This window comes from Crassostrea angulata, chromosome 5 (assembly GCF_025612915.1).
Source record: "Crassostrea angulata isolate pt1a10 chromosome 5, ASM2561291v2, whole genome shotgun sequence".
Classification (NCBI taxonomy): domain Eukaryota; kingdom Metazoa; phylum Mollusca; class Bivalvia; order Ostreida; family Ostreidae; genus Magallana; species Magallana angulata.
Genome location: NC_069115.1, coordinates 41,996,384 through 42,014,057, shown reverse-complemented (window position 1 = coordinate 42,014,057; position 17,674 = coordinate 41,996,384). Strand labels below are relative to the sequence as shown.

At 31.6% G+C, this 17,674-nt stretch overlaps 3 protein-coding genes across 5 annotated transcripts; all 3 read right to left on the bottom strand.

The window, feature by feature from the left end:
* Positions 1-342: 342 nt before the first annotated feature.
* Positions 343-4,207, bottom strand: LOC128182970 (uncharacterized). 2 transcript variants are annotated; one of them, XM_052851751.1, is made up of 4 exons: positions 4,091-4,207; positions 3,546-3,607; positions 2,241-2,399; positions 343-1,841 (listed from the first exon to the last, which is right to left on the bottom strand). In XM_052851751.1, the coding sequence occupies exons 1-4, from the start codon at positions 4,162-4,164 to the stop codon at positions 1,735-1,737; spliced, it is 402 nt and encodes a 133-aa protein (XP_052707711.1). In that variant the 5' UTR covers positions 4,165-4,207; the 3' UTR covers positions 343-1,734. The 2 variants fall into 2 exon arrangements, 1 of the variants encoding a protein (XP_052707711.1); XR_008243506.1 differs by lacking the exon at positions 343-1,841 and having other exon boundaries at positions 2,176-2,405; positions 4,091-4,151.
* Positions 4,208-7,244: 3,037 nt separating this feature from the next.
* Positions 7,245-10,692, bottom strand: LOC128182969 (scavenger receptor class F member 2-like). Of its 2 annotated transcripts, XM_052851749.1 has the most exons (5): positions 10,484-10,692; positions 10,183-10,244; positions 9,625-9,759; positions 8,136-8,288; positions 7,245-7,820 (listed from the first exon to the last, which is right to left on the bottom strand). In XM_052851749.1, the coding sequence occupies exons 1-5, from the start codon at positions 10,597-10,599 to the stop codon at positions 7,528-7,530; spliced, it is 759 nt and encodes a 252-aa protein (XP_052707709.1). In that variant the 5' UTR covers positions 10,600-10,692; the 3' UTR covers positions 7,245-7,527. The 2 variants fall into 2 exon arrangements, with proteins under 2 accessions (XP_052707709.1, XP_052707710.1); XM_052851750.1 differs by lacking the exon at positions 9,625-9,759.
* A 3,397-nt stretch (positions 10,693-14,089) lies between these two features.
* On the bottom strand, positions 14,090-17,481 carry LOC128185425 (uncharacterized). Its single transcript, XM_052855020.1, has 4 exons — positions 17,366-17,481; positions 15,938-15,999; positions 14,357-14,509; positions 14,090-14,265 (listed from the first exon to the last, which is right to left on the bottom strand). Exons 1-4 carry the CDS (start codon positions 17,479-17,481, stop codon positions 14,090-14,092), a joined length of 507 nt encoding a protein of 168 aa, XP_052710980.1.
* Between the last annotated feature and the right edge of the window lie 193 nt (positions 17,482-17,674).

Sequence of the window (17,674 nt, the reverse complement as noted above, 5' to 3'; positions counted from 1 at the left end):
ACAGTTGAAATTGACACCCCGAGAAAACCATTGTCAACCGACGCGAAGCGGAGGTTGACAATGGTTTTCGAGGGGTGTCAATTTCAACTGTTATGCTCCCAAACAGGTACTATTTATTTTGTTATACTGAATGTCTTAATTTAAGAAAATTTTACTGCTTTTATACAGGAATAACGTGAATTCTTCAGCGAACCATATGCGCATAAATTTCGCGCATGTAACATTTTTTAATGTTACCCGTTGCTAAGTGCGTTGCTAACGCTGAGGGTAATAGAAAATATTATTAACTGCGTCTTAACCAATCAGATTTCAGTATTTAACATGAAAGTATAACAAAATCTTATAGTAACATACCATGTCAACGATGTCACCTAATTACTTTAGAAATATAATCGCACAGTACATATGAATATACGTTGGGCAAACACTGATGCTGAAGTCAGCAGTGGAGTTTCATCTTCTCCAGTCACAGCTTGAAGTCTAAATAGCTTTCCCTTATTAGCTTTAAAAAAGAAGAATATTTGGATGGACTGAATTTTTAAAAAATGCTGTAGTTAATACGAACTGTTATAAATATAAAGGATACCTCAATGTTTATCTAGACATTTTAAGAGGTAAAATAAATTGTGATCAGCTAACAGGACATTTAACAACATTACATTTTGTATTTTAAATAGATATAATCTTGTATTGAACAGAAAGATTGCAATGAAAGTGCTGGTTAACACTGCATCATAACTTTTGTTTTAGACATATTCTGTTGGTGATTTACATGTTAGACAAGTAGGTTTTACTTTTTTCTAATTTTGCGGACTTGTGGGGCAAACCAAACGCAAGCGCATTTCAGAACTTATATGTACTACAGTAACAATCACTTGTATACATGTACCAGTCTAGGATCTGAAGGCAGGGGTTCGGAACCCCCCTACCCTCCACTACTGCAAAATTCAAATTTCTTGAATTCACACAATATAACAAACTCAGGCAGCACGGGTAATCCTTAGCCTCTTCCAAAAAAAATCTGGATCCGCGCATTGTTCCTCCATAACTCTGTCTGATTGAACTACTTTTTCTTTGAATTACAACAAATATCCCTAATTTAAAAAAAACACAAAAAAAACAATGTATCAAAAATGCAATTAGGTCATATTTTATCACTTGTGTATGTAGCAATGGTTGATTTCAAAGAATATTCAAAATACCCAAGCATCTACAAATTGTTTATGTAACAGTGTTCTTATGATAAACATGATAAACAGCCGCTTGTGATGCAGCCTTGTGAAGATTATTGATTCTTTCTCATCTTGATTCAGTTTTAGAAGGTCCGATGTCATCTTAAGGAAATCCATTAAAGACATAAAACTCTTTAGAAAAGTCATAAAAAGTGTCTTTTTTAAGAATGTTATCTAATTCTATTGTTTGTAGTTGGATTGTCTATTCAATATTTAACTTCTTAAAATAATATGTATATTGTAAATTCTATAATAGCAAAACCTAATAATTACACGGATGGAAAGAGTAAACATAGGTGTACTAGCATTACACTTGTTAGATAAAACGTATACATATAAAGGAGTAATTGTAAACAAGCAACTTTATCACAATTTTATTACTTTTTACAATTTAACTTTGGTTTTCACAATGAATGTTTTCCCAATTATATTTAACCTTCTTGATACAACTTATTTCAATCAAACTCTTATTTGAAAAAGAATATGTAAGATAAACACTCGATTACTTTTTTAACCTTCTTCCAAGGAATATGCAGGTTATGGAAACAAATATGACAAAAAACCCAGACGCTATAAATCCAATAATGACAATATCAAGGCCAAAGGAGCCTGAAAAGAAACAATCGGTCAGTTTATGTAGCTCACTACTTTAAGGCTTTCACTTTTAATGAACCTACGTCATAAAATAGCGATTTAGATGTTTTGTTAATCTGCCTGAATGTATCGATATGGTTGATAATTGGTTAAGTATCGGACTTCTGAACTGCAGATCACGATTTCCAATCGGCATTTGTTTATATTTACTTTTATTCATATTTCATTTTTTAACTCTTTTAACGTACATATTTTTAGCCTCTTTGACCTGTTTACTTCTCCTACATCGGGTACTTTATAATTGAGTGATTTTTTGTTGGTTGAGAAACTATTTCACGGTGAGGACGACCATCATTAAGGAATCATGAATGAGTCATACATCAATACATTGTTTTCGATATAGATTAAATGTACCCTGATTAAATGGTGCATCAGTACTAGTTGTCAAACAGCCGAATGTTGCATTGCACTGAAGACGTTCACAGTGTGAACAATCCTGTTGACAGTTTGTTCCATAATTTGGATACCTGCATGGTCTTGAACAATTGGTTCCATAAAAACCAGTCAGACAGTCTATCACTAAATGAAAAGCTATATAATCATTAGGATCAATAAGAACGACATATGTAAATAAAAAATATACTGAGATGCAAAACAAGATATTTGATATATATTGTTGATTTTCCTTTAGAATATGTACCCTTATTGCTTTTCATTTTTGGTTGTAATTGATAAAATAAACAACCGTTTTATTCTAGGAATAGGGAATCATTAAGTATTATGAGGGATCAAGCATGGTCGGGAGCGATCGAAGGGCTTAATGATAGATTTGAACATGCTCAACCTTAGTTGATCAATTAAGAATATTTTTTAAATGATTCCTTATTACTTATATCTTTTCAACAAATAATCCAATAAACTCTCCATGCAGTTACTCAGACAAACCGAAAGTGAAACAGTGTTTGAACCTCAGCACAAATCATTGCTGCTGACAAAACTTAGTTCTTGAAAATAATCGATCAATTTGATGTAGTGTATGCTAAAGCATTGTTTTTCAAGGAAACGTATTTATAAATACCTTGAAAATAGTCAGATTTTAAATGGTACGAACAATTTAAATATTTTTTGCAGTCGTATGTATTCCTACGCCAGAGTTCAAGATAGTCTCGTTCAACTCGACGCTCGACTGTCTCCGTAAATCCTTGTCGGAGATTTACGGTGTCAGCTGAGCGTTTGGTTTAACGAGATTAGAGTTCAATATTGCTTGCATCCATACAATTTTCGAGAAATATTTCTATTACTGATACATAACTTGATTGAATTTATCTTATCTTTAAATGTTATTTAACATGATTCATATGGGGGTTTCTCGACATTCTTGTCGAAAAAGTCCAAAAATTCATATAAAAATGTGCGTAATTCAAATTAGAAACTACATGTACCTGCCATGCAAAATAACATAACATTGATTTTAAAATAATAAAAAAAACATTGACAGAATCAACTCCCGTCAGTTCTTCAGTACTTTGATTTTTAATTTGTATAGCTATACAAACCCTGCCATCATCATTTTCGATATTGATGAAAGGAATTGAACTATGTGTCACAAACCTTATTCGTATTGTTATTACAGAAAAAGATCACTGGAATATGTTAAAAAGACATTGGAATATGTTAATAAACTACCTATTGATAGGCTATATATTATGTTAAACTGACCATGACATTGGTTAAGTTCCTTACTCCATTGGCAATCTTCTCGGCAATGAAATTCAGAAAACCTAGTCAAGAATAAAATAGATACTGTGGAATCATTTTTATTCGTTGGGATCAATGTTCATGGCTAGCTTCCTTGGTAGTGTAATCGGGATAAATTTAATAAATAAAAACAGGTGATTGTGTATAAGTTTGGGGGAATGTAAATTCGTGGGTATTGGTTTCCCACGAACGCCTTGAACATTGGTCCCTCACGAGCAATGATGATTTCACTGTAATTAACTTGATACTTTGCAGAGAAATGTATATTCATTGGATGATTAATTTTATATATATATATATATATATATATATATATATATATATATATATATATATATATATATATATATATATATATATATATATATATATATATATATATATTGCCAAGAAATGGACTATGTTTATTGATCGTGCCTCATTTACATGTCCAGATGCAGATACTATATCATTTTCTACATATACATTTTTTCCTAAATATATCATTACAAACTTGTTATTCTTACCTTTCGCAATTTGAAGATGCGTGCAAAGTTGAAATACACAACAGCAAGACTACAACATAATTCTGGAGACTCATTCTGCTAAATTATATATTTGATCGCTTATGGTCTTGAAACAGCTTTTTCCGGTTTCTAATTATGAAAACTGTTTTTTTTCTCCTAGACTTTATCATTCTCTGATTATATTTAAAGCTGGAAGATTTATACGTAACGGAAATTAAAATCAACTGTGTTCTATATGCAGCTGATATATCGCACAAATCGATGTAATTCGTTAATGAATTATATACATGCGGACGGAAAAAGTGGCAAACAGTGTCATGTTTTAATTTTTCATTGAGCATCACTGCTAGATATACAATCGCAGTTAAAACATTATACACGGTATTTTCTATGCATCAACAGTCATGTATAATCATGAAATTTAGTAAAAATCATGCACTTATCAATTTCGATAAAATTGGACTTGATACCGTATGTTACATGTAGCTTTTTAAAAAAGACACCATGTTACTCGTCAAATAAGAAAATCATTTTTTCACGCAATCATATCATTGGAGAAGTTTGTTTGTCTGTTTTTTTATCTTAAATGGTAGAAGTCCGAGATGTTGACTTGTGTCCACTTTTACATGTAGCCTACTAAAGAATTATTCCTTAGAGATAAATGAAAACTAATCACAAGACAAACGGCGACGTCATGGTTGCAAATCTATATAACCCTCAAACTATATATTTTATAAATATTTTCGCGAAATTTTTAATGTCTTCATCAAAATGGTAGTTTGAAATCATGAAATTTGACTTCTAATAGTTAATAAATTAGATCGGGTAACATCAATTTTATCCAAACAAATTTTCATACCTAAAGGCCATGGCAAATTGAGGTCTGAAACAGGGATACTTATAAAGGGTATATATACTATTGGCAAAACATGGCAACTTGAAGGTGATAAATCGTGCAATGATAATGAAACGTTGCAAGATTACATGAGACACGTGAAGCTACTTCTTAGGATAAAAACACATGCAAAGACATCTGTAATTTATCTTACGACCCTTACAGACCATGCATAATTTCCATGACAACAAAAACATTAAAAGACGTTTGTACCAATCAGGCTTGGGGCGAATTACATTGCAAAGTAATGCATTACATTACCATTACTTCATGAATTTGGGCATTAAATTACCATTACCATTACTTGATTTTCTTGAAGTAATGCATTACATTACCATTACTTGAGTAAAGTAATGCATTACCATTACCATTACTTTTTTTTAAAGTAAAGCTAATAAAGAGTTTTTGCAAATGTTTCAAATATACAACACTCTTTAACATATCTACAGCTACATGCTCAGTATCAGGTTCAAATTCAATGAATAAACAAGAGTCATTCTTTATTTGCTCAATATATAATCATATTGTGGCAATATGAACAACATATTACATAAGTAAAATGACATTTATAGACATTTGGCATGATACAATATCAGATATGAAATAGAGACACAGGATAACATGCGTAACAAAAAACAATTTATGAAATGATGTTGCGGTTTTTAAAAGCTAAATATAGATATATCCCCAGATTACACAAATCTGTATAATATTGGACACTTAATTTTATTAATTTATAAACAGATGATTTTTCCCAGTTATATTTCTTAATATATATTAATCGTATTTCTTTTTACGGAGGACACTTTAAGACAAAAGATTGCTGTTGCACTTATGATCGAAGTTTCAAAGGGTTCATCTTTTAAATGCATCCATCTTCCGGGCTATACTAAATAAATGTTTTGCAGGAACAGTCAAAGCTTGGGCTGGAAAATACTGTTTGACGATCTTTATCTTAGGATATATTAAGTGCAATAATAGATTAAATACATAAATCTTGTATTTTCTATCAGTCCAAACTAATGTACAGTGTAATTAATATACAAGAGAGAGAGAGAGAGAGAGAGAGAGAGAGAGAGAGAGAGAAAGAGACAGAGAGAAAGAGAGAGAAAATAAGTAAGATTATTTTCAAATGGGTTATAATATTGGAAGTGATATTGATTTTCATCATGGATGGACAGTGCATTTATTTTGCTCTTAAAGGTGCATGTCTGTCTCCTATGATATTGTGACATAGCGAAGGGAAGGGGATTGGGGTGTTTAGCACTTCTTATAACAATAGATTGTTTTGATACTTAGATTATCCTGGGGGCATAGTGTGTTGTTGACACATTTCTTATTGAAGTGCAAACTAATTGGAGTAAATTGTTTAAATGATTAAAAACTCTTAATAACAACACTCTTAAAAATGTTATGAAATTGTGCTGTTATCTTTAGTAATATAAACAATTCAAAAATGAATTTTAAAAAACCTTTTTTTAATAAAACATGTACAATTAAAATTTTTTTTCTTAATTAGAATTATTTCTTTCTTCTTTAAAATAAAATTTAATCAATTCAATTTCCTCTACTCATTTATTCATCCCATTTTTAAAATGAACACTGAACATGCATAAATATGCATAGTAATGCAAAGTAATGCCATGTAATGCCAGCATTACACAATATTTTGGAAAGTAATGCATTACATTAGCATTACTTGTAATGCTAATTTTGAGGCATTACACATTACTAGCATTACTTTGAAAACATGTAATGCATTGCAATGCATTACCATTACATTTAGCATTACCCCAAGCCTGGTACCAATGTCTGTGCGTTGCATTGTGATAATTTGGATCGCGTTCGGTTGCGACTGAATAGTGTGCATGTCCACTATTTTGAGGAAACCTAATGCTACCACTAAAGTGCATGCAACGAATGTGAAACATCGCGCAACGTATGCGAGAGCTCGTGCGAAGCTAAAATAATTAAATAGCAAAGTATTGTTAAGTGTCCGTGTGCCAATTTGAAAGTACCTTTATTCTTTAGTATGGTGAATAAATAATGTGTAAGTTTGGTGAAATTTCTAAAAGTGAAGAAAACAGCGCAAGTCGCAAACCTTACATAAAATATGCTGTGGTAATAGCGAAATAAGTCAATGAATAAATTTAAAAATGTCCTAAAACTCGTCTTTATGCCTTTTGATTTTCCTCTCAAACATATACGTTATTAGCGTATTAAATGTACGTGGTGTAATCAAAATTAAATCATAAAAGCAAAACTTGAAATATTTAATAAAATGTAAAATTTAATATACACATGAAAAACCTTTCGACAAATATACTGTATACGAGAGCTTTGGAAATTGTTGAACTTAAGAAACAATTTTTCAAAATGTGAAAGAAAAAAAATATGTAATATTTAGCAGGAATAAAAGCCTTTACATAATCGAAGATTTATTTCACATTGCTTTCGACATCATTTTTGTACTCATGCAATAATTAGAAATTTATATATAATTAGTATTTAACAAAAGAATGCATATTTACAAGTACTAAAATTAAATGTTCTCGTATCGCAATGAGCTCGCTAGCATGTATGTGTTGTTGTCAGTAGGTATATTTTCATCGCAAATATCGCTGCGTTGTTCAGGTACTCTACACAGTGTGGTAGTGACGTGTTCTGACACGACAGATCCAACATAATAGGCGTTTTCTCTTATTTGTCTCGAGTAGAATCTTCTGTTTGCAAAAGATATGACCAAGAGGACTGCAATCACAATTACAGCTGCAACTCCAACGAAAACTCCGATAACCAATGGGAGATTCAAACCTTGTATCATATTCTGAGATTCTGAATAAAGACAGGAATTATTTGATTTTTTATTCAAGCTTGTAAATATATTAGTAAATTGAAACTCAAATAATAAAAAAATCAAAGTCTACGGTAACGGACTACGAGCTTGTGGATACTTAGTTATTAGCATGCAATGTATCGCTTTGTTATACACGTTTCAGCAAGTGAAGAAAGAATTTATTGTGTTTTTCTTTTTTAATTTAAAATACAGTTGCTCAATTGTTGCCTTGTGGATGATAAAGTATATTTTTTGGTGCTTTTATATTTTATAAATGTTTCATTTGGTATGCTATAACTCATGTTTTTATGTACCTCTGTCAATTGTTCCATTTTGTGTTCGACAACCAACAGTTGAATTGCACATCTCCCGGTTACAATGTGAACAGTCCTGTTGACAATGTTTCCCATAGTTTGGATACCTGCATTGTCTTGAACAGTTTATTCCATAGTAGCCATCCTGACAATCTGTCAAAATAATAAAAAGGGCCAATCCCATGGTCGAGCTAAATATAATTATATTATGATAACGTAACAGCACACGGGGTTCGTTTTAAATAAAGGGTAAATACGACTACTGTTTTTAGAAAACCTTTTAATTCTTTTGAAATGTGTAAGTATTACGAAGACAAATAGTGCATGGATACTTTTACTGTGGAATCAGTTTTATTCGGGTGAATGCTTGTCGTGAGACAAAAAATTTTTAGTTCGTGGGGACGTAATTTCGTAGGTAGCAGGTTCAATTTTGCAAACAAGTACTAAATAAATGCTTGCACATACATTCGTTGGGATGTTAATTTGTGTGCAATGGTAACTCACCAATGCCACGAACATTGGTCCCTTATGAACATTGATAATTCCACAGTATTTGAGTTTTTGACAAATTATGATCCAGATTTGAGCAGGAGTAGACGACTTAATTAGGGTCCAAATAAGGATTCTATTAAAATTTGCTATGATCATTTCATCCAACCTATCATTTTTTTTTCTCAGTATTAATCTTCTTCCTTTGCAAAAGCACACTCTGTGAGTGAATTGAATGCCAAATATGGTTAGACAAATGGTTTATGCATAAATATTTGACATTGATTAATATCACCAAATGTCATTGAATATCAGTAAAGTTTAGAATTGTAGAAATAATCTATGCAATTACAATAAAATGATATCACCCAGATATATTTCGAGCTTAAGCTTATGGTTATCTCCTGATTGGTTTGAGTAAGATAGTGGCAACGAAGAAACACAAGACTTCTGGATATGGTTTTACACAGAGATTTGCTACAGCCTTTATATGAAACAGGTTTTTTAAATTTTGTATTATATACAAGTAATGTATGGATTGTATTTGATCCATATTGGACCGGTGAGAGATAAAATCAGACCATTGCAAGACAAGTGACATTTCTTAGACAGCGGACGAATAAAAACATTACAGGGAATCGGAAGAACAAATCTTTCCAAAACAATACATACATAAATAGTACTGACTAAGATTTACGAATAAATTCACTCATTAAATCCATGCTTTCCTTTTGAATATTGTCAATTGACATATTATTTATTTAGAATAAGACAACATGATGATGATAATGAATGAAAAAAGGTATACAATTTTTTTTTTGGTGCAAACAAATAAAAAATGAATGGAAACTTTCGTCAATTTCAAGTTGATACAGTATAGACTATTTTAATAGTTTAATCTGCATCTATTCTAGAAATGTTCAGTATAACGATTGGGAAGAATGAATTGGCAGTCAGTGTATTTGTAAAATCATAATTGTACCACTCTGAGTTTGTTTACCACTTTTCATACAACCAAAGATCACACTGCAAGCTTCCTGACCACACTCTGAACAATCCTGTTGGCAATTTATCCCATAGCTTGGATATCTGCATGATCTCGAACAGTGTCTTCCATAGTAACCAACCGGACAATCTGCCAAGTCATAGAAAATTAATAACAAATCTATGTCCAAATATTAAACAAACAATATTGAATTTTCATGTACAGATTGTAATAGGGAAAGCAAAATTATCTAACGTCACTATACAGTTTTGTAATTGCTTCTCTCCATGGTGTAGATTTAAAACGTACCACTAAAATACTGTGAAATCATCATTATTCATGGGGGACCAATGTACGAGGCGTTCGTGGGTAACCCATACCCATGAATTTACATCCCCACGAACCTATTTACAATCACCTGTTTTATATTTATTAAATTTATCCCGATTACACTACCAAGGAAATTACATCCCCTCGAACCAGGAAAACTTTTGCTACCCACGAACATTGATTTCAACGAATAAAAAGATTCCACAGTAAACAAAAATGAAAAACAAAAATATTTCCACTGACCAATGCATTTATCGTCCACCTTTCTCCATTGGCAATCTTCGATACAGTTTTCTTCTGATTTCCTTTTTGACATTAAGAGCAATTGTTTGGAAAAAATTAAGAACATGCAATTTAAAGAAGTAAACGGTATATGTTAAATTGACAATAAAAGCAATAAATTCATTTAAATCGATTAAAAATGGAGAGTAAGAAGCATCCTTTTTTAAGCCTAATCTTTGGACATAACATTTATGTGGATTATTTATGAAAATACATAGATTTCTGTTTTTCTACATCATTTTTTAATATCTAAAAGTTTTACCTTTCGCAGTTTAAAGACGTGCATAACGTGGTGCTGTAGATCACAAAAACTGCGACAGAATTATGGAACATCATTTCTCTGTAGTGAATTTTTGATACTTTCTGATGCTTGAGCATGTGATTTACATTTCCTCGTGTTTAATTATGGCATGTGCAAACTTTAATTTCAAAAGAGTAGTTCCTACCAGTCAATTACCATCAATCGCTTGACTAAGTTGTTTAATATGAGTGAAATTAAGTTAACTTAGAATAGATTGTATATTGTTACTAGAACTACATTTTTTGATATTTGAAAATAAAACTAAAAATAATCATATTACAGCTTTTATTACATGGTAATAAATACGATATTAGATAGTTTAGGCAAATACAAAAATTGAATATCTGCAGGCCTGTTCAAACTGTTATCTGCAACGATGGCATTTGAATATATTTCTTGTCATAATATGCTCTATTCATCCATAGTTTTGTGCTAATGGGGATATATATATAAATGCTTGAAATAACAGTATTTGTAGTATCTATAGGCAAGTTAATTTGGTATATGATTATAAGTTTGAAACAGTGAAAACAATAGTAAAATATCAGAAACATTGATATTGCAGTTCTTCGTCATTAAATGGTGTGTACATTGTTCTTGAGGGTCATCAGACAAATACAATGTATAATGTTTGATTGGAAATATGCAATTCAGCTATTTATAGAAGACAATGTTGGCATAAAAACATTTTACCGGTTACGTTTTGTTTTGAAAAAAGTTCTATGTGTTATAAATCTATCCAAACGAAAAATTACCTTACCTTCCTAACAAAACCCATTTGGTTAATAGTGTAATAATAATGAGGCACGATGTCTTGAATACGTCGAAAAAACTTTAAATTTTTGGGGGGTTTTTTCCATTTTTTTTAAGTTTGCGCTTGTTTACAGCAAAAACCTTGTAATTTAAAGCATTTAAATTAAATGAAAATTATGTTCCAATAATAATTTCTTCAACATTTATATTTCTAGGATTATAGACAAATAATGTTAATACATGTACTCAGTTAATAATGAGAAACGTGATACAAATTAAGGATATGTCATCTATAGAACAACTCTATATATGCCCCCTTCTATTTCCCATCAATTATTTATAGTTTTAACCGTTCAATGATATATACAAGTAATCTATGTCACCTCCCCAATAAATTTATAATTTCTCGCGCTGTAACCAGACTACACATACGGACGTTGTGTTTTAACACATTTCCGGCTAACAGTGGTAATGGAAGCAATGGGTGTTTACGGTTGGTGATCTAATTACCCATCCCCTATTAACGGCTGCTTCAATGAAAGACTAAAATTGTATGCGTCATATAATGCAATTTTCTTGGGTCACACAAGAATACTGTTATTGGTTTTTTTTATTTAGTTAATGAGTCATGACCAAATTAAGCTTGAATTCCAATATAGAACGTAATTTAAAACGTTTATGTTTCAAAAAAGAGACATGAGCATTACATAACATGTACAAGCATTCTCAAATGTTCTATATTAAATTGAATTTATGATAGTTTATGATGTATGACATTTCATAAAGGCCCTTTCACAACTGGAGCAAAACCAGAAGCTACAAAATATTCATGCAACCGCAAAATTTAGATTTAGATTAACGATACAGTCAGCAAATACAATCTTCCATTGGGTCGCACCTGACTGGCGTTTTTCATACTTATTGTTAGACCATGATTAATAACCTATAATGTAGTTGTCTACTGATTTTTCTGTTTTACCCCATTATAACAAAAAGCACACGGCGGTTTTGACCGGTCTGCAGAGATTGCTCACTCCTCCATAACACCTGATCCTCCTCCTATTTTTTAGAGCTCCGTGTTTGCTCTGCTCCTGTTATAACATTTTCGTTTAAACTTTAAATTATTTTACACGTTTCGATATCACTTCTTGTCATGGTCAATTTTTGCCAAAAACTAGCATAAGAAGAAGCTTCGTATGAAATTCACACGATCTAAAGCGACTATTATGTGATACAAATGATCAAATGCGATAAATCTCAGGTCTACATGCAATTGTTTTATAATGTCGAAGCGACTGTTAAATGATAATGCGATAGGGTAGCACGAGTGATCAGATGATCGGACGATAGAGTATGCACCGATTGATATGGGCGCTGATATATAAGAGGTATTTACATGTATAAACACAGCAGACGACAAGTAGCTAGGTATTTGATGCAGCAGCATCCTTGGTTAACTGTTGTCTGCAACAGAGATGATTAATCATGGTATATATACTTTTGGACAAAAGCATGGCATATTGAAGCTGCATTATAAATCGTGCAATGATAAAAAAACGTTGCAATTTACATGATACACGTAAAGCAACAGTCGCATGGTTGCAAGAAAAATCACACGCATAGACAGTTGCGATTCATCTTACAATCTTTAGAAATCGTGCATCTCTATTGCAAGTACAAGAAAACGTTGTAAGATGTTCGTATTTATGATCGTGCAGTGCATTCTCATAGGTTGGATCACAGTCTTTGAAGTCTTTATGTCAACTATTTAGAGAAGATTCGATTCGATCACTAAAACACATGCAAAAAATGCAAATCAAATTGCCACTCCTTTTCTTTATGCGTGGGATCACACAGTACCGATTTTCAACAATAATTTTGAAACAATACCAACCGTTACATTTTCTCATAAACGTTAATGCTAATTAATTGAAACACAGCATTTACCAAATTGTCTGGACGACAATGGATTACCATTTCAATATATGTTGCTAGTTCCTCTATACCTATATATTACGTGCTAAAATTTGGTAATTGAAGTTCGATAATGTAGTTGTGTTATCAAAATACAAAAAAAATATTTTAAAAGAATTAAATTGAACAGGAAAGGAGTTACATAAAAGTTACAATCTGGATTCTTAGAATTGCTGTACATTGCTGCACTTAACTGAAATTTTAGTTGAAAGTATACTTGTGGCATTTTTTAAACGTTCTTAACCGACAAGCTTTTTTGTAAGAGCCACCTGTTACAACCCGGAAAATATTTGTTTGGTTTACGGTATATTTATTTTATCAAGTTTTAATAAATAAGTACCAAATGCAATTCTAAGTAGAATTGTGTAACAAAATATATAAAGAGTTTACAACAATATTATATGGATCATTACATCAATTTATTACGACGATGGACAAAAAGTATTTGCCTGCATGAAAACTTACCAAAGGGTATGATACAGTCATAGAAATGAATTGTACATGTGTATCAATGAATAAGGGATCTTTCATAAATTTTATGATTAATATATGATGTACAAATAACACATGGGAAAAACATGTGATTACTATTATATGATATAATTTATTTAAGGCAATCTTAAAATTATTTCGTCACTGAATCCCTAGTCTTTTTGTAGCCAATAAGTTGTAAGTTATAACAAATAAATAGAACATAAAACATAAGTGACAAAACAAAGTCAAATTATTTAGCATCATTACGAAAAATAAAATTTAATACATACACATATTTGTTTTGACACTTTTATTATATGAAATGATTTAAAAATAGCAAATTGTTTTTGTTTTGCAAAAACAAAGTTAATAATAACGAAGTCTCTGCACAAATGAGGACCAATTCCTTTCATTTTCAAAAGACTGTCTTTTCATTTTATACACATAAGCAATAATAATGAAAGTTGCAAAAAATCCAGATGTTATTAATCCTATGATGATGTATTTAAGTCGAATGGAACTTTCCTTTGATGTGTTATAATCTAAAAAAAGAGTATAATTCAAAGTTGAATAGATCTAGCATATGAAATGTGCATAAAAATAACATCAGCAAAACCAATGTCTTCACTATACCTTGACTAGTTGGTACATCGGATGACAAACAACCAAGTGTCGAATTGCACTCCTCCAGGTTATAGTGTGAGCAATCCAGTTGACAAGCTTTACCATAATTCGGATATCTGCATGGACTTGAACAGTTTCTTCCGTAAAAACCAGTTTCACAGTCTTTTGAATGACAGGACGATAAACATAAGCCATTAGCATACATTTTACCCTTGATAAATAAATACAAGTAAGAACAAAGCAAAATCAAATATCAGTATATATTGTTAGTGTCACAGGTGGTGAAAAGTAAAGTCTCAACCGGGACCCGAACCCAAGGCCTCTGGCGTACTGTGCCAGCACTTTCACCACTTAGCTATTGAGACCCGATATATTGCCGGCCAGTGTGAACCCCGTGACATCCTCCCCCTCTTTGAAGAAATTCGTCCTAGAGTAGAATTCTACGAGTTATGGAAATGTTGTGAAACATGTTCCTAGGGAGTGACCGTGGGATTTGTATATTGGGCGCCATTGTCACAAGGAATATTAGTGTATTACAGTTTTACGATCTTGTGTTTAGTAATGGACTATGTAAATTTATGATGATAATACTCCTGTATTGCTTTTATAATGGTATGAATAATACATTTTTTTACTTCGATTATGCTCGTAGAATGATGATCATATAATGCATGAAAACTCATGTTATCAATGTGTATATTATCTTCTTACTTACAGGAGAAGACAACTGTAACGATCATCCTTGGAGTGAAGTTGATATAATTATCTAATATTCATATTTTTATTTCAGATGTGACTAACCTTCATATTTGAAATGCCAGGAGACATTTTCTCTGAGACGGGGAGAATGTCACAGGGCGACATTATTCATTGATCCAATATTTATTTTAATATATTGATATATAATGTACTAATATTCATGTATCATTTTCATCATCGTCTTTAAACATAGTGAATAACAGATCACTGGAATTTACTACGTTTCCACATTTCATTCATATTCATGATGTTTTATGTTCATTGGTTGAATTTGGAGTGTGAAAGGTCAAAGGTGTTTGGGTCATGTGAGAGTTGTATGATTGGTTGATATTTAAGAAATAGTGAATAAGTGGGTTTACAAGTTTTACATTTACCTGCCCAAATCCTAAATCTAACACACTTCACCTCCAGACAGCCGAGAGAAAGGAAGAGTCTATCTCCTAATTAATATATCATCTATCTTATAATAGTGATATAAAATATCTGTCATTTCGATCACCATAAATTTTATTCATTGAAAAATATAAATTACCAGAACCCAACAGCTGAGTTGTTTTTATCAAAAACAACGATCTGCGTTAACATCAAATTGCGGCTGTGACATTTGCGCCCACGTTGGGACCAAATGTCACAGGTGGTGAAAAGTCAAGTCTCAACCGGGACTCGAACCACGGGCCTCTGGCGTACCGTGCCAGCGCTCTAACCACTGAGTTAATGAGACCCGATATATTGGCTGACAGTCACACACCTGTGAACCCGGTGACATTATTAATACGTCCTGTTAATCGGTGAAATGAACACCTAATGCTATGAAAATGAATTTCAACTGACCAATGCACTTGTTCATTACTTCGATCCATTGGCAATCTTCATAACATTTGTGTTTTGAAAATCTATCAAAAAAATTAACTTTGACAATAAATACATGTCGCACTTGTAATAAGATTACTTCATTTATTTCATTACTTAATACTTTTTGTTCATTATGATTTCACGATCTGAGCAAAACCATTTTTCTCAATAGATTTTGTATATGGTACAAACACGTAATTGCTAAGACATTGCAATCTTCAGGATATGTATTTATAATAAGTGGGTTAAAATGCTTGTTCTGAGGCTGTCCTTTCATGTAAAAACTAAACAAAAAAAAGTTATAAAACAATGTTAACCGTTTGCTTGAACTTCATAGGTCGATTTTTTAATTCTGAATCTCTCAATATTTTGTTTTTCTCGAAAGAACTTGACTTTTTTTAATGAAGACATTTATGTCATAATATTTGCGAATTTTAGTTCACATTTTTGTACTTAATTGTCTTACGTCAGCAAGAATTAAAGTTATGAGGTAGAGGATTTACTTTGCTCAAATCAACCCAAGATTTATTCAGCAAATGAAAAGGCATATTTTCCAACTTTTTATTTTTACTTGCATACAACATCATCTCGTTAAGAACTTTCGAGGTCGAAAAGACATGTGTTTCTTTTTCAGCAGTAGGGATTTTCAGGGAGCCGTATCCTCGCATCAATTTTCAAAATAAAGTTAAACATACTCTTTCTTGCAAATTAAATGAACAGCTTGTGGGTGTTAATGATCAATTTTGTAAAAACGCATTTTATTTTTCTACGTTAGACTGATTTCAACGTTGTAGTCTGAAGGAACCCGTGGATTCAGTTATGTAACGTAGAATGTAGATGTAGAACACACATTTTACTCAAGCTTCCTGTAGGTTTAAATATGACCGATCAACCACCTTTCAGCAATTGGTTTAGCTAGTTAGTGGTTTAAATGACTCTTTTTTCGTTTTTAATATAATGATACAAGCTTGCATGGTAATGTATTAAAAACATCATTTACATCGTCCACTTGAACTTTATTTTTTTAAACTGATTAAATTTCAGTCATTCTTGGTACAACGATAAAATGATATGTTTCTTGCATCTCTGCAATGCATATGCTTTTAATTAGTTAACTGCAGAAATAATATCTAGAAAATTTTAAGAGTTACTGATTTTATTACTTTTATCTAATAATATTCACGTATAGAAATATCACAACAGTCTAACTTTGAATTAGGGAGATTGCAGGGATTTCGCTACATTAGCCTCCAATGAAATATACAGTGGATTTCAAATAAAAAAAACAGAAATACATCTCTGAACCATCATGAATTCAATTGCGTCGAATTTGTTTTTATTGACTCTGATAATTTTTACCAAACATATCACAAAATAACAATATTTGACACAATAAAAAGACATTACCTTTTGCTATTTAAAGATGCACAGCGTAAGGTGCAGCAAAACAGAAAAATGGCTCCACAAAGATGATATACCATGCCGCTTCTAAATATTTCTGATATTTCTAGTCGTTGGAACATTTGTCGAACATTTCCTCCTTTTAATTGATATTACATTTGTTATTTCCACATTTGGTTACAACTAACTGACACCAAATATTTGGTGTGCTATATAATATTTAAAGCGGAAGTCGGATGTGATTATCGAAATAGATCTTTATCTTGAAAAATGTTTAATTCTATCAAATATATGTGCCACATAATTTCATCTATG